At 41.0% G+C, this 17,604-nt stretch overlaps 2 protein-coding genes across 3 annotated transcripts in view; both read right to left on the bottom strand.

Moving 5' to 3' along the window:
* Positions 1 to 3,513: 3,513 nt before the first annotated feature.
* ARL2BP (ADP ribosylation factor like GTPase 2 binding protein) lies at positions 3,514 to 13,636 on the bottom strand. Its single transcript, XM_067302765.1, has 7 exons — positions 13,584 to 13,636; positions 12,361 to 12,420; positions 10,061 to 10,122; positions 8,179 to 8,285; positions 7,380 to 7,465; positions 4,871 to 4,967; positions 3,514 to 3,843 (listed from the first exon to the last, which is right to left on the bottom strand). The coding sequence occupies exons 2-7, from the start codon at positions 12,396 to 12,398 to the stop codon at positions 3,763 to 3,765; spliced, it is 471 nt and encodes a 156-aa protein (XP_067158866.1). The 5' UTR covers positions 12,399 to 12,420; positions 13,584 to 13,636; the 3' UTR covers positions 3,514 to 3,762.
* A 736-nt stretch (positions 13,637 to 14,372) lies between these two features.
* The window catches only part of RSPRY1 (ring finger and SPRY domain containing 1), a 42,279-nt gene continuing 39,047 nt past the window's right edge, over positions 14,373 to 17,604 (bottom strand). For both annotated transcript variants that reach the window (XM_067302764.1, XM_013948649.2), the window contains exon 16: positions 14,373 to 17,260. In XM_067302764.1, the coding sequence (XP_067158865.1) occupies positions 17,164 to 17,260 (97 nt within the window). In that variant the 3' untranslated portion in view covers positions 14,373 to 17,163. The remainder of the gene's footprint in view (positions 17,261 to 17,604) is intronic.

Here is a 17,604-nt window from a genome sequence, read left to right as displayed (position 1 = left end):
ACCTATTTACAGATCTTTCCACACAGGGAAGTTAGCACATAGTAAGCTAGACTCCAAACTTGCATCAAACTTTGCATGGGAAAAATTCTAAAAACTTGTCTGCAGAGGTAGGCTCAGGAAATTTATCTACATTAATGAAAAGTGTGAATTTAAAAGGGATTGGACAAACTGCATTAGACCCTGGCAGATTTAGCTTTATTTGCTTTGGAAGAGAAGTAAATGAAGTGTCAAATTTCAAGAAATATATATAAAAATCAATATTTATATATATAAATCAATAACAGTAAGAAAGTTAGCCTCTATGCATTTTTATGACAAAATTAAAACTCTAAAAAGTGAAACCAGACTTGCGCAAAGATAGTCCACAACATAGAGAAATTTAATTTCTTAAAAAAGACCCTCTATCAGATGGAAAATGCATCGAGCCAGAAAACCAGTTATAGAAATGTTGCAGAGATGAACTACACCAGGAACACCAGACCACAGAAAACGTACAGCTAGAAGAGACAGCACGTTCATGAGAGTGGTACAGAAACAGAAAGGATTTGGTCTGAATAGCTCCGCTCAAGCTGGGAGAGCTTTGTTGCAAATTTTAGTGGTGGAAAGACCGTGACCTAAAATTGCAGTGAAAAAGGAGTTCCACCCCCAGACGAAACTTCTGCCTGAACTGGCATCATCACACACCTGACTATTTACAAAGAGCACGTACGTCTGCATGACGGTTGTTCAAACCAACGGATTCAGAGACTTCCCTCCGCACAAATAATATAAACAGGTCAACTATGTCCTCTTCTTACAACTAAACAGACGAAACTATTTTAACATGTTACTTACGTTTTTTTACACAATAAATTAATTTGACAAAGCTAAGCAGTGAACTGGTGAGGTGAGAAAGCAAAGTTCATAGCACAGTGTATCAAAAGCAGGAAATGAAGCACCACAAACCTGTGAAACAGTGAACAGCGACACTTTGGTATACAGCAAACACTTAGATACTATTCCCTATCAAAATGAGAATTCATCCAAAACTGTGCCTTGCAGACTCTGAAACTAGAAGCGACTGTGAATACAAAAGAATTCCATTCGGAAAATAACTGCTTGAGGTATTCACTTATACTGCCATTTTTTCCAATAATTAACTGGAACAATGGTAACCAGAAAAGAATGAAAACTTTTTCGGTAAAAAGTGACAGGAGTATTTTTAGTTTTACTTGCAAGCAATTATTTTAGTTCAACACTAAACAATGAATTAAAATGTCAGTAGGGTTCTTTTAAAAGTTGATAAAATCTGTTCCTGACATTAAAAGGTCGGTATTATATATACAGGTAAGAAGTTAACAAAAGAACAAAAGAACAGTGTCCATGCACTGACAATAGAAAAACAACTAGATTCAAGGTTTAAATTTCTCTCATTTTAACCTTTGGATTCAGAAGGGAAGGGAACTGCATTCAGCCTGTATTAAAAATATGACCTAATGTTTTCATAATTTGTTTTTCTGGGAATAAATAATTCAGAATATTCTCTCTGCTCGTTAACTGTGCATGCTGCCCGGAGCACTGCCATCCAAGCGCAAGGGAAATGCTGTTATTTATAGCAAAGGTGGTAGGTAGATCTGTAAAAAAAACTATGAATCCTGGTGGGATGACCCCAACTGACAGAGCTTCACTGACTTCACTGCTGTCAGCAGGATCAGGAACATGTGTTTCAAACCACAATACTGAAACTTAATTTTAGGGATACACTCATATTGCCTTAGCATATCATAGAGGCAGATTACTGTGGCTGAAAACAGAGTCAAACTGAGCTCGCGTGAGATGTTCAGCTGAACAGAAAGCATACAGAACTGCTTCTGATCAAAACACATCCAGAAGGATTTCTAAGTAAGAACAGCTAGTTCTTCCATTTTTTCCTACAGACACTTCTTGCAATTTTAAATTTTGCTTCAGCTTGTTTCTTTTATCATTCAATCTGACCAGAGTAAATAATTTATTGGAAGAAAAAAATAATCCTGACAGTGTAGTTTTTTGTTTTTTTTTTTTAAAGGAAGCATGTGTATGTATGTGTACAAATGAGGGAGATTTCAACACACTAGAACAATTCTAGCCAGAAAACTGTAGAGCGATCAGCAAAACACACTGGAAACCTAATGAGGTTAATTAATGCATTCATAAATTCGGTACAGATAAAGACAGTCAGAATACCAGGATACTACACTTAGCGCTGTTAGTCAGTGTCTACCAATCATTATCATCTCACCACAAGCCTGTTTAATTTTATCTAATTTGGTAGTAAATATGGCTTATTTTTGCCCGCATGGCTAGAAGTCTTCACTAGCATGCAAAAAACTGTTTCAGCTGCAGAACAAAATCCTCGTCCTTTTGAAATCAGTGACAGAAGTCATCACAAACAGGATTTCATCTCATTTGCCCTGGTAAGGCATTTCCTGGCCACAAACACAAATCTGTAACGGCCCAGCCATAATTTTGCTCTCTCTAGGCTAGGTTCTTGTTGGGCGGCAGCCACTGATCAGCAGCTTCACCGCTGCCAAAGGGCATCTCCCCCAATTGCATAAACCTTGTGCAGAACAGAGCAGAGGGGTTCTGCTCGTAATTCTTTCTACAGGATCAAGAGCGTATGTTTCAGTCTACTCTTACACTTTTAAGGATGTACTCACATTGCCTGAGCATGTCGTTAAGCAGCGGATTAATGTGTCTGAAGAGCATAAGAAGAGAGGGTCAGTGCAGCTCCAAATACGTTGTAATTCCAACTGTCGACAGAGCTGCACCTGGGTTTTGCGACAGTGGAAGGCTTATGGCCACAGCTCTACCAGCAAGTAATTCATCTCTTTTTCAATGGATGTTGAAAAAGGCATTGCTGCACTAATATCGCCAGCAGTTTAGGCATTAATTTAGCATGCTAATTAAAATGAATGTTTGCTAATTAGAGCATTAAATGACATGGTGGTAAACATGCCTGTGTCTGATTTACTGTCAAGCTTATGTTATGAGAAATGATGCAAATACACCACTGCTGAAAAGAAGGTAAGAAATTGCATACTATGGGCAAGATTTAGGTTTATTATAGCTATTTTTGCAATGTAGTTTAGCTGGGGCCTGAAAAAAAGTGAATCAGAGAACTTTGCGCGTTAAGGACGGCACAGATTTACACACTAACATATCAATTATCAAAGAAATGAGTGGCAGCCTCATGCTAGAACATCTACATGTTAAAACACATTCTTCCTTTAGAAAGCTGGACCATTTCAGATCACATTAAAGTATAAATTAAAAAAAGAAACTGATGAGGGAAGAGAGACTCAGAGGTTATGTATTCGCACCTGTCCTTCCCAGAGCAGGATGGACATACTCTTTTTACACTGCCTTCTCGATTCTGAGAAGCATTACACTTTAGGGAGATGGTTAAGATGCCAACACAAATAACACGCACATAGTCCTATTTACTGCCTTCTGAGAGTGCTGAGCTTCTCAGCATGTATAACAGTTTGGCTGGTATAGGTGGTATATATTTATTAAAAACAATTACTCTGGTAGAGTTGAAATTTTCTTCTGCTGTAGTCACAGAATACCAACTGGAATTCACAAACATAGGTTTCTAGGATTAGGCCTTTGAAGGCATAGTCTGGAAAATGAGTCAGTTTTCATCACGTAAAAGCACCTTGATTCTCATGACCTTTAGTGTTTTAATGTCCAAATGAAAGCAAGAGCACTCATCTGGAGAGGGAAGCTAGTGTACAAACTCCTCTAGGAAGAGGATATTGATGATTTGTTTAATGATGTCACCACTAACCCACTGCTTAAATCCAGACTTCGACCTTCTTTTTCCTAGAAAAAAAATGAGAGAAAAAGAAATTCTTGATTCTCTTTTGGAATAAGCAGGCTCCTAAATTCAAAAGATGAAACAGGCAATTCATATTATGCTTATTAAATCAAATCAATGTAAAAAAAAAAAAAGGTGTTACCCTGAGCATCTATAATCATACACATTTTGCTGTGAGACTTGAACAAAATCCCTAGCAGAGCGTTTGTTTTTTCCTGTTCATGGTGAATAGGAATAGGTGAATCCAGACATCAAAAACAAATTGCGTGGGAAAACTTGGAGTTAAATACCTCTCCTGGCACTGTGCCAGCTATACGTCCAGGTCAAATCACTGCCGTTTGCTTACATGTGGTCAAGCAAGCCCAGCTAACAGGCCCACCCCAACATAAAGTACAAGGGGACACACAAAATAAGAGTGCATACAGCAAACCCTTACCTCCTGCGCTCAAGGCACTACCAAAATCGAGTTTCCATGGGTTTTCCTATCAAGACTGATGCAATTGGTATCTCCACAGGTGCAAACCCCAAAAGAAATTATTCCTGCTGCTGAGATATGAGCTGTCTTCTCCTCTACCTGCCCCCTATTTTCGTCAAAGCTTAAAGGGAGGGACTTTTTAAACTTTCACACGTATTTCATTCCTTAGGAAAAGGCCCACCCAAAAACCTTCTTTAATTTTTATTTTGTTCCTCCAGCTTGGACTGAGAGGAGGAGAAATACAAATAGATAAAACTTAAAAAGACAGTTTGGGATTAGCTAGAAAAAGGTCGACACTCAAAAGATGTGGAAAGCATGCGTCTCTAAAGAACCGCACCGCATATCCACTTCACTCAGGTCTTCTACAAACTATTAAATGTGCATTTTGAGTTTGTTTAAATAGCCACTAAATTAAGTTATTTTCCTTTTGATCTGGTACAGCCCTTGAATAAATACTGTTACCTATTGCAGTAACACTGCCTTTGGTACTCTCATGCAGAGCTATATAAAAACAACCACCACTATGCGATGGAAACAGAACAATGTGATATACTTACAGCTCTGTAATCCAAGAACATTTCTTTAAAAGCCAGGAAGTCAGTAAACGTGAGAAGCATATCAAATATATCACCTGCCATTTCATCTTTGTGCTGTCTACAAAGAAGAGAAGAAGCTGGAGAATTAGAAAACTGTGTGGGAAAAATTCATTTTTTAGAATGATTTGAGGTCAAAACCTGAGGACAAGTTGAACAATATCAAGATTAAAACAAGAATGTTATTAAAAGCCTAACATAAAGCAAAATTCTGAACAATATTCCCTTTCAGTATCTGCAATCCAAGTACATTAATATTATATTTACTCGTTTTTATATGATTGAATCAATCTAAATCCAAGATGTAAGAGTATTACATCAATCCTTGAAAACCAAAGAATGTTGCTTGCAAGTCAACAGAAGTAAAACTCAACTAGCCTTTTACTTACCCAAAACTATGGAAATAATAAAAGCGTCCTCAAGCCCTTTGATAGCTTCAAGAACTGCTATTAATAAAGCTATCCATTTCAATCAGATGTCAAGTAGATACCCCATATCTGCACATGTGAGGCAAAATCCCTGCTCCTGGGAGGCTGGGGGATCAATGGGAATAAAAATGAAGTAGGAATAAAAGGCTGTCTGGACCTAACCACTGGGGACTAGAACATATATCCTAGAGCTCTCCTGGTAAGGTTAAAGAGGTAGGTATAGACCACAAATTCACAGAGTGTAATAAAAAAAATGTATAAGGAAGATGTGAATGTCTGGTTTTCAAGTTTTGAGCAAAAAAAATTTTGGGTTTCAGGTCACTGTCGGTTTTTTCCTTTACCAGAGCAGACCAGCAGTCTTAGAAAATTCACAGCTCACACCAGACCCCAAATAAAGATAGAAGGGAATGGCAACAACATCTAATTGAATAAGAACTGCTGTGTATGTTGGCACATTAGCTCTGATGCCTAGCTGAAAGAGTAAAATTGGAGAAAAGCGTGGACAGCGCTCTGAGTTGCACAGATGTACATTTGCATGGGTAGGATGTTTCCAACGCATGACTACAGCAGCCTTGGATCTCGGAGATGGTATTAAGGGAGCATCGAGGGTTGCTACTTCATACATCTGATCACTAGGTTTAATTTACTTTGACAAGCTGTGCAGTGCCCTGGGACAACACAGGCAACCTCACTATGTAACAACTTACTATTTTCAGGCTTAGTAGATAAAATGCAAGATGGGTACATTGTTCCTATTGAGTAAACACTTCCATCTGGATATCTAAGGTATCAAGTGCAATTCTGAAATGGGAAATCGAGTATTTCAGGATACACACACCATTAAACTACTTTGCTAGCTCTGCAGTCTTGGATTCTAGAAACAACTTAAAAAATACACTCCAGCCTTTCCAAACACTATGTTTACAATAAAACTACGCATCAACTAAAGAAAAGGGAATGGAATAAACAACCAAAGAACTACATATTAAAGAATGAGGGGGAAATTCCATTTACTCCTTAGAGATGGAAGGGGCTAGAAGATTAGGGATGTACTTCCTTACCTTGAGAACTGAAACAGCTCAGGGTAAGATCTAAACAGTCCCTTGGAAGGTGACAGAGCTCAGGAAAGGGCACACAAGGATCATAAACATCCCTTAAGAATGAGGGACCGTACTGATGATATTTGGTATAAGACTTGGGATAAAAATATTTTAGAAGAAAAACTCTGTGTTCCTCAACATGCCATATTGGCATATTTCATCTTTCCTACCAGTCCTACCAGTTTCCAAAGTTTTTTTTGGTTTGTTTTTTTTTTTTCTTAGTTCCTATCAAAAGGGGCTTTACCTTAAACAGTATATCTTCTAAGCACACTACTATGCTTTCACAGTAATTTCCCAGTGTTTTATTTAAAAGAATAAAATTGATTAAAATATTTTAAGAGATTCAGTTCCCAATTACACTTGATATTTGTATTAAAGGGGAAAAGTCATCTTTTAAAACTGAATTCTTCGTGAAGTCAGTTAAGCTAAAGATGACCAAATATAAAAATCTAAGACAGACCAAACTTTTCTCTAAATGCTTTGCACAGAAATTGCAATAAAAGGCATTTATTCACATAGCTCCTGAAAGACTTCCAAGATATTTAATGTCCAACATAGCCTGAAAGAGAGAAATTGCTTAACGAGACCCAGCTTTTCACTTCAATGGCCTGGCTTCAAAAGCCAAAGTGACAACAATGTGGGGGGTGGGGGAAGTCAATGTTCTCATTCTGATTTCTCCGTTCATTACAACCCAACATATTTCAGCATGACAGTTTAGAAATTTAGAGTAGCAGGACATAATGAAGGTAAGAAAAGCACTCAGTCAGTAGCACTGCATGCATGAACACTTTTTAAATCATTACTATTGCTATTTAAATGGGAATCTCCTTCTCAAGGGAGAGTCCTCAAACCTAAGTTTTATTCTAGATAGGACAAATGAATTGAGAAAAAGGACATAACCCCCCTCACCCCCCCCACCAACCAAAAGCAAAGACGACAACTTACTGCAATGACATTGTGAACGCAGTCATATTAAAACCAGGAATCCGATCAAGCAGTTTTTCTTCAATGTATTTCTCTACTAAACAGATCTAAAAAAGACAAAAACAAAACAAAAAAACCCTACAGCATCACAGTAAACTTCACGTGCAGATTTCAAAACACTGGATTTTCCTTACATTGACACCTTATTCTCCACGGTATTATCTTCACTAGGTAAAGAAGCCTGCAGATTCCTGAGCTAGGCAACGCTAGTTCAAATATTCACATCATCACTGACAAGCTGTGGCTCGACATTTTTGCTGGTACTAGGTGCGAAAGCAAACATTATTTCTTTGGATCCAGTAACAACTTATTTTAAATTCATTTTATGGTATTGACTGATACAGTTTCATAATCATTCTTTGTGAGATGATTGTGAAAGATGTACAAGGTCAGGAGGAAGCTGCCTTGTACAAAGAATGTCATTAAGCTCTCCATTACACTAAATAATACAACCAGAAAAGAATGATCTCTATTGCAGTCATCACGTATGTTACCTGCTACAAAATTAGGTTAAAATTCTGTTCAAGAGAATTACACAAGTTTCAAAACATCTGTAAAAGTTTTCAGGTGGAACAAACATAGGAAACTAGAGCTCAAAAAAACATCTTCCTTGCTCACAGGTCATGACTATGCATCAAACACAGAGAGCGGACAATGTTAGCTTCACTCCACGTAAACCCAGTATTTATAAAGGAGGGCATGCAGAGTAAAAATAAAAATAAAAAAGCAATACATGCGAAGAACAGGAAAAATATCTTACGTATTCGTTAAAAATAGAAGTATAGATGAGCTTGTTTTCTTCTGAGTCATCAAATTCCTGGTAGTGCTTCTCCATAAAACTCCTCTGTATTAGCTGGAAATCATCATCTGGGCCACAACAAAAATACATCACACAGTTATGAGTCTAGTCATTCTTATTGTAACACAGAAACTACGTTCACTAGAGCTCTGTCTCATTGTCACAACTACGGAGCACTACACACGTGCCGAGTCAGTCGTAACAGTACAGCAACTGTTGCTGAGCCGTAATTTCTGATCCATCTGGGAGCAGACAGATGCTGCTGTGGGAGGGCAGCAGCCAGTTCTTTCAGGGCACATAACCAAGGATGCTACAAGCCGAAGCTACTTCGGTTAAGGGACCTGAATCAACAGGGTAGCAGCACATCAGTCTACGTTTTCACAGCAGCTGTGTATTCAAAATAGAACAGGACACATTTGCAAAACATCTAAAATGCTGTGAAAAACCTAACAAGGTCCACAATCATTACTCAAAAGTTTCACTTACACTCAGTATTAACACCAAAGCCCTCCTGCTTTACGTTTCATTAATAAGGTTATTTATAACAACCCTTTTTCTGTTCAGGCTCTTGAGTCAGCAAAAAAATATATATTTTTATAAAGTGAACACCTCTCCCCCTATAGGAATACAAAATAAATTCTTTTCCTTGATTTAAGAAATATTAGTGAAACTCCCAAATTTGTATTCAATTGCTGAAGAATCTTCTTTTCCAGTTGTGGAAGGAAAGAAAAATAACAAGGAGCAAGATAACCATTAAAGTCATCACTAAATTCAACAGAACAGGTATAAATATAAAATTTACTTATACATAGTGTTAAAATACGCCAACCTGAGCTTTCTAAACCCTAACACATTCAAAATTTGTATTGTTAGCATTTCTCCACATTCAATTACATCACCAGGCAAACTGAGGCTGCAGAACACACAAGCACTCTGGGAAAGACATGGTTAAAGAGATTATTTATTGTTCTTAGGAAGTAGCAGATGGCTGATTAGCATGAATTCTCTCTTTGCATCTTGTACACTACTTCCTTGCACACACTGACTTCTCAGTTGAAATTATGGCCCCGAGAATTTAGGACTTTTTATTGCCTAAGCTCACATGATGAGATTGGGTCCACCCAACACTCCCTGCCACGCTCTGATTGTACACATGCGTGCAGGTTACATGCGACAAAATCAGCTTAGAAGGTTAGTCTCAAAAAGTGACAACTGGAAAGACATGATGACATGCATCTCCAGTTCAGTCATGCTGCTGCAAATACATATCTCCATGTTCAGCAGAGACAGGACAAGCAGCAACACACTTAACTGCAGCACAGGTGGTTCCATATTAGACATTATGAAAGGCTTCCTGCAGGAACAACAGCTAAACACTAGAACAAACTGCTGAGACAGATCGTGGAAGCTCTGCTGATGGAAGCTTCCAAGCCTATCCTGATAAATGTGGTAGGAGAGGTTTCGGCAGAGCTGGGGAAAGGAAGACAACCTCTCAAGGTCTCTTTCATCCCTTTCTAAGAGGGCAAAGATCCCAGAAACTTTTGATTTCTATGTGGAAAGTTAAAAGTGCCTTTACTGTTTATGAAGAAGGACTGATTGTACTGCAGTGGTGCGAGGACACATTTTTAAGACTCATAAGCACGCTGTTATGAGAACAGCACACAGAAGACTTCTGTGCATAGTTTTCCTACAGTACCAGGTTAGCAATCATGAGAACTAAGGAAGGAAAGCTTCTATGAAGCAGAGAGAGGCTATTTTGGCTCTGTACGTCCAGCAATTAGAGGAGCAGCTTGGAACATTTTTAGCACTCATCTTGTTGTCTATAACTACTTGCAGAGCTTACCCATTATAATATCCTCCAGATACCCAACAACTGCATCAAACTCTGCATCAGAAGGGGAGGAGCTGAAAGCAAAGAAAGACAGTATTACATATGTATACACTTCAGTCAGAATAGAAATAAAAATTAGAAAGTGTTGTGGAAAGCCTAAACAAAAGTAAGCCCAGTAATTACCAGATAAGTGAATGATTTTCTAGCTTCCACCTACAAAATAGCCCACAACACTGAAAATCTAACCGATAATAAGACTGCTTAATGGGGATTCTCATCAGGGCTCCACTGCGTATTCACTAGATAAGTGCCTAATTCAAAAGAAGTGGTGTTTTACTGGCACTAAAGGTAATTCCAGTCCTGATGCTGAGGTGACATGAAGAGTGCAGGTAGAGCTGTAAACAAGCACTTTCCATCCCATGAACGTAGGCTACTAAAACAAGCCTCCTTTCTCTCTCTACCCTGCAGAACTCTACGTGGTGGTCATAGAACTGTTTATGACACACTCTAGGGAGTATTTTGAAATACTTGGCCCTGCAGAAACACTTACTTCCCTTAAACTCTCTCTGTATATATGTATATTTTATAACTGACGAAATTTAAGTATTTTTCTTATGCAAGAAACAGGTTTGCATGCTCTGAAATAGATGGTATAATCTCATAAAGTCATTCTATCACCACACAGCAAATATTAAACAACATTATGTACCTGAAGTCATCCTAGAAATCATTGTTATCTGTATTTCACGATTTCAGCTCCCTCTGCTAAATTTATTATTGTGCAGCTTGTTCAGACACATTAGATAACCCATAGCACCTGCTCGACCTTGGCATTCTGAGATCATCATTAGTGGGAGATGAACTACATGCCTCAGCAGATGAGGCACAGGCTTTTCTTACATGTCAAGGATACAAGCTTTATAGGACATTTTTCTTAAAAAAAAAAAGTTAGCTTCAGTCAGTGAAAGCTCCATTTAATTTAAATTCAAATTTCCCTCTATTAAGCAGAGCAGACTACCATTTCAGACAATGTTATTTAAAACCCAGAACATTTATTTTGCTATTAAACGACAGTCCAGTGAACCTAAACCAGCGACAGTTTAACTGTTTGGCCATAGGACTCATTTTGACCAGGAAAAAGGTGAAGGCATTTGATTACTGAAGGTGTCTGAACATCAAGTGATGCTCTAACAACATTTGTGATCTGTTAAGCCTAGGAAGGCAAGCAGAGAAAACACAAGTGCATGGAAAGGCATGCTATTCCACCAGAGGGCATAACACCACAAGAAAAGGAGCTCACACATGACAGTTGAAGCATTACATATTCCAAGTGTCATATTTATGACTTCAGGCAACAGGGCTTATCACTTTCCATTTACATATAAAGACAGGAGACTTTGCTCTGGGTAATTTCCGCTCTTTATTTTTTTTTAATAAGCATTACCATCGAGCAGATGAAAAAAGAAATAGGAGAAATTCTTCTCATTTTTATAACTTATTCTAACAGTGATGAAAAATTTAAAATATTAATTTAAAACAGTTTAAACTTGCAAAACAGATCAAAGGATTTTAACTGCTTCAAAATAGCAACAATCCTATCTCTCTGTACAACACATATATATCTGCATATCTGAACAAATATGCTCTGACAAATCTTGCGGCGGTTTAAGACATTTGCCGCCTCATCAGGTCTAGGCCATGTCGCAGAAGCACCTGAAGGGAACATGTGGCCTTTCAGTCCACAGAGCACAAGAAATGTGCCTGTGAACTACAGTGACAGAGGCCCAGGCACACATCCCCATCTGCCACCTTCACCACAAGCTTTAAGAGATGAGTAGGCCAGGCAAATGAAGGGGGAAGCAGGGTCTTGGAACTACTAGCGTAAAATTTGTTTGAGGCCACCTGTAGAATGTCTTACATGTCTGGAAGGGGTACATTCAAACACACAGAGATATTCGCTTCTTAAAATCTATAATATAAGACAACATAAGGTGTCAGCAAGCAGAGGGAATTTTTGAATTTAAAATGAATACAAAGAACAGCTCTCAGCCTATAGTGTTTATTTTGATCACTCAGCAAGGGCTACCTGGTGCTATGCTTGTTACAGCCATATTTAGCTTGACTTCATCTAAACTCTGAACTGGAGTTATTCCTTCCTGGGACTTTGCATTGTTCCATGTCCTTGTTCTCCTAAGAGGCAGGATCTGTTAATCAGTATGGTCTAACTTCATTCTTGTAATTATATTCCTATTAAGATATTTTAACTAGGAAATAGTTTATTGAAAACTTGACACAGAATAAAATCTACTTACATGGCGACACCAAAGTTTTCCTCATCTGAAGTCTCCATTTTTACTGCATAACCTATTGGACTGGAGAAAAGACAAACCACTATATTACTGTTATTGAGGTGGTTTTCCTTTTAGGACAGAATACTAAGGGACAACATATGCCTTAGCAGTAATGCTATTTCAATCTTTTAATTACCAGACGCACCTCGAATAGCTAACCAAGAGAGAAACTTTAGTTTTTAGACCTCAGAACTTCAGAATCATATTCACCCAGAAATGACTGCTCTCTACTTTGTTTCAGTAACAATCCAAATCCTCAAGGAACTTTCTGAGCCTCCTCAGAGAACAGGCTCAAAATTGCACACAACTGCACTTAGTCTCTGAAAGGGGGGTTCAGGCGACCCTTAAACCTTTTCTCCTGAAGCTTTCTCACTGACTGTTCTCAGGATACAAGAAAATAAGAACAGATGGGATGAAGAGGCCACCCTGGTCCAGCATCTCCCGGACAGCTTGCAGATGAGGGTCTGGATAGCAATCCCAGGCGTCAGGGCCGGGCTGCATCACGGCCAACCGCTCGGCCCCGTGGCTCTGAGCAGTCACTGACCCGTCACACGGGAATGGCACGCAGCACCCAGTGCCACTGAGATAGGATCAGTGCAACAGCCGGCTGGATACTGGGTGCGCACTGGGGACGCCCTGCTCCTGCCACCCTTGCTGGCTTATAACCAGTGCCAGCCTTTGGAGCACCCAACTAGGGATGGGCCCCAGCTCTTCAGCATGGCCCCACGGCACAGAAGGGGGATGAAAGAGACCCTTCCCCCCCCCCCCAATCTCGGCTCCTCAGCAGAGCCAAGACGCCGGGCCTGCTCCTCCCCCCTCCCCAAAAAGCACCCAAGCATCCGGCCTCCCTCACCTCCTTCCCCGCAAAGGGACCCAGGCGACCGGCCGTCGTCATCTCCCCGCTCCAAAAGGGGTCCGGGCGACAGGCCCGTATCGTTCCCTCCCCCAAAAGGGACCCAGGCGTCCGGCCCTTATCATCACCCCCCCCACACACACACACACACACACAAACAGGGACCCAGGCGTCCGGCCCGCATCGCCTCCCTCCCTCAAAGGGACCCAGGTGACCAGCCCGTATCATTCGCTCCCCCCAGGAGGGACCCAGGCATCCGGCCCCTCTGATCTCCACAACCCCCCCCAAAGAAAAGGGGCCCAAGCGTCCGGCCCCGGCCCCCCGCACCTACCGCCGGTCACCGCAGCCAGCAGGGCCTCCCCATCGCACGCGTTACACCCCCCCCCGTCCCCGCGGCCGTCGCCTGGGAAACGCTTCCTTCCGACCCGGCCGCAGCCAACCGCAGAGCGGAGGCGGCGGCAGAGGGCCCGCCCCCAGCGGCAGGGACCAATGGGAGAGCGGAGCCGGCGCGGCGGAGCGGGCAGGCGCCGCCGCCACCGGGGAGGGTCGCGCGGCCGCGCAGGGCGGGCCCGGCCGCGGAGAGGGGGCCCGGCGGCAGCTCGGTGCTGGCGCGGGGGCACGGACCGAGTTAGAGGACCAGGCATCAAAGACCATCCTACCAAGAAAAAAAAAAAAAAATATATATATATATATACACACACACACACACAATGTGCTTCCTTAGGACGCACGTAAAAATCGCCCCCCCCCGGCCGCCATTATTGATGCCGGCTTCCCCTCGCAGCGGGCGGCTCCGCTGTGAGGAGAAACACAGCCAGACTGGCAAGCTCCACGCTGGCGAAATTTAGGTCAGCGATCCAGGCAGCTGCGCATACATCGAGGGCTGCGTTCGGGCTCTGACCCAAAGCTCTTGAAGGTTGTTTCATGCAAGCTTAAAAACAGCCGCAGGGTACAGAGCTCCTTTCCGCGGGGAAGCACGTGGCGAGCTCGCCCTCCACGTTCATCTGGGACCCCCCTACGTTTCCACAGGTTGCCCTCCTGGCCCTTTTGGCTCTTGGAAGTTTTAACCTCAGCTCTCACTAGAAGTGAAGTAAAGGAACTGAAGAACAAAAGAAAGAAAAAAAGTCGTCAATACATTTTATTTTTAATGAACAACTTGACTACAGTTCCTTTCCCCTTCTCCGTTGCTCGGGTTTCCCACCTGCAGGCCTGCGAAGCCATGGTCTTCCTTCCAGGGCCCACAAGTCCTCGAGAAAGGGCAGAGCAGGCAGGGGCCGACCAGTCTCAGCGAGCAAGCCCCGTGCCCGATCACGCACGCACCCGGGCCTGCTTTACAAAGACATTCCCATCCTGAATTTCGGTAGGAAGCCAGCCGAATTGTACAGTCTTTCAGTTTGTGAAATGAATAGGACAGTTCTCTGCAACAGCTAAGGACTGGCATGGTGACGGGGCTCAGAGACAGCAGCACGCGCTCACAGGCTCCCTCCTCCTGCGCCGCTGCCTTCCTCTGCGCCGCGCCAGCTGTGTGGAAGATGGTCCAGGGCAAAAATTCTCCAAAGCATTCACATCTTTTCCAACAAACAACACAGGCACTTAGTCCCATATCCACAAAGGCGTCTAGGCTCTCAGGTGCCCTAGGTTTCAGTGGAACAGCATGCACCTAAAGGCCGTTGTGGACCTGGGTCTTAAGAGCTTAATCTCATACAACAGTTGATATGAATCAGGAGTCTTAGGCACTTTTGAAAATTTTACCTCAGTTAATCTTGGCCAAGGAAACCAAAACCCTGAAGTTATTAGGATCTATTAAGGCAGAGTTCCAAATGGTTCCTTCCCACTTCTTCCCTAAAGTATGGTTGGTACCTTTGTACTTTGCACCTTAGGGATAAAAGCTACCCTTGCATTCAGAAGCATTAAAAAATTGGTTTTAAATGATTCTGAAATTCTATGAAGCTTGTGGCAGTGACAATGTTTACATGTTTGCTCATTCAGCACCTAGCCAAAAGGGACTCAGCCCTGACTAGCAAAGTGGGATACACCAAAATCTAGTAAAATACAGTCAATGAGGAAATGAAGTCCTCATGGCATGGATTTGCCATTCTGACTTTAATCAAAACAGGCATCCAAGGTGGAAGAGAATTCATATTTTAGCAAAAAGACTAAACATGACACCATTTTTGATTCAGTCTGTATTTGGAAAAAGTCAACATGAAAATGATTTACAGAACTTTCCTAGTTCACACAGTTTACTTCAGAGGCTCACTGGAGATTTATTTTATTCTTGATGGAATTCAGCACCCTTCAGTTAGCAAAGGCAAAACATGAAAGTAGGTGCTAACAGGCTTGATTTTGGGACCTGTGCACAGTGCTCTTAGCTCCTGCTTAGGTCAGTAGGAAACAAGAGTGCTCAGCATGAACAGTCAGCCCTCAGCTTCACTTTGTTAATACTTGACACTTTACTAGTACAATGAAGACAATTAAAAAAAAAAATACATCACAGCATGAGAATTCACTACAATGGCCTCTGCTGTTGAATCACTGCCAAGAGGTGGGATGGTTTTGGTGCAAGTTGTGTGTGAATTAGCAGAGTTCTACTATAAACCCAGACACTTAAAAAAAATAATTAAAAAAAAAAAAGTACAAGTCTTGGAAGAGACCGAGTCATATCCTCAGTTGGTGCAAAATAAGCATAACTCCACTGACTTTAGCACTACTTCTCTAATTGACACCAGATGTGAATCTGATTCCTTGCAGAAACCTAGTAAAACAGTCAAAAGCTGCCTGCTGAAATGCGTCCTTAACATACGAATGTCACAAATGTATAATTAAAGTGGTGCAGAGATTCCCACTAAATGATCCCTACCAAAACCACAAAGTGTGGCCCCAAACCTGCTCAGAGCAGGACTGACATGTGGCAAGCAAGGTGCATATTTTAAGAGTTACAGAGGAGGCCTGAACTTGCTATCCAATAACTTTTTTTTTCTTTCCTTTTAAATAAACTGGCTGAGAATTCTTCTTCAATCTTTTAAGATAGCTCAATATTTTCAAAGTGAACATAACTTTCAAAAACAATACTGATTAAAAAAAGATGATTGATGATACCTTAAAAAATACCTAGAATATCAAACTAATTCCAGTCCAGCATTACAATTAGTTAAGAATACCTCCTGAAAATTATATCCTCACAAAAAAATGTGGGTACTGAAGTTAAAAGCATCAGAAACATTATGTACTTGAAAGTACCGCCAATCTTTTAATGTTTAAAAACAAATCAGAACATTCTTTGGAATCACCAAGTTATTAAAAAATGTGAATTTCTCTACAGTCTCCACACTGTCTTTTCAAATCAGTCTGTGTACAGATTAAGTCTTTGAGCGGTTTAATATCCACTGTCTGAAAATACAGAGTCTCTGACCAGCAGGAGGCTACATGAAACAAGAAACATTGGCATTCTTTTTTAGTATACCGACTTCTGCCAAAAATAGAGACTATCGAGCACAAGACAGAATGGCCCTGTTCTAGGAGATATTTCTTTTCCTTTTTTTTTTTTCTTTTCTTTTTTTTTTTAAATGCATTGTATGTGTACTTCCAGTGCAAATTCTTTCAGCACTTGTGACAGGCGAGAAGGAAAGGGGGAGGAAAAGAGACACTCTCCTGTGGTCTTGCTTGGAGATAACCAATAGCCATAACACACTGAACTACCAGCTTTCATTACTGTTGAAACCAATTCCCATTGCTGGCAACTTGAAATAGCTTATTAAAGATTTCATTTTTAAGATAAACAGACTACAGTTTAGCATGAAATCTGGCCGTGGCTATGGTTCTACGTGCGTAAAGATTGGTTAAGAGATGCTTTCCCCCTTCAGTATTGGATGGAGTTCGTTAAAAACAAGTCTGTGGCATTTCTCCACGTGTCATGAAATGTGAGAGATCTGTCTGACTCTAGTTTGAATTTCCTGTCGACACAATGGGCAGGTCTCCAGTTGCAAGGCACACTCCATGCACAGGTCACTGAATGAGAAGGAAAAAAAGTGCAGTTAAAGCCTGAATTTACAAAATAATAAAAATTAAAAAGAAAAAAAATCCAGGCACTAAGCAATTTATTCAGCCTGCTAGCAAAACAGTCAAGATAAGTCTTCCAGTGTGGAGATTAGAAATTGCCAAGTCAGGTGTTGTGGATACACAGGCTTTGAGAGGAACTCCTGCTGCTCAGCATCTTACAGACCTAAAACTGCTGGGGCAGTCAGTCAGGATTACACTTGCACACTCGTGTTAATCTTAATCTTGGAGAACAAGAATCCCAATGCCCTGTGTGATTCTGTCCTGACTTTGTCCTGAGACACACTGGGCATACT

Source organism: Apteryx mantelli, chromosome 10 (assembly GCF_036417845.1).
Source record: "Apteryx mantelli isolate bAptMan1 chromosome 10, bAptMan1.hap1, whole genome shotgun sequence".
NCBI lineage: Eukaryota > Metazoa > Chordata > Aves > Apterygiformes > Apterygidae > Apteryx > Apteryx mantelli.
Note: the sequence above shows the minus strand (reverse complement) of the source record. Positions and strands in the feature narration are given on the sequence as shown.

Excerpts from the sequence above, each read along its gene's own strand:
- ARL2BP (XM_067302765.1), bottom strand. The coding sequence starts at position 12,398 with ATGGAGACTTCAGATGAGGAAAACTTTGGTGTCGCCAT. Across the intron at positions 7,466-8,178 it reads CTTCTATTTTTAACGAATAC|ATCTGTTTAGTAGAGAAATA; the intron begins GTAAGATATTTT and ends TGTCTTTTTTAG. Across the intron at positions 3,844-4,870 it reads TGTTCTTGGATTACAGAGCT|GAAAAAGAAGGTCGAAGTCT; the intron begins GTAAGTATATCA and ends TTTTTTTTCTAG.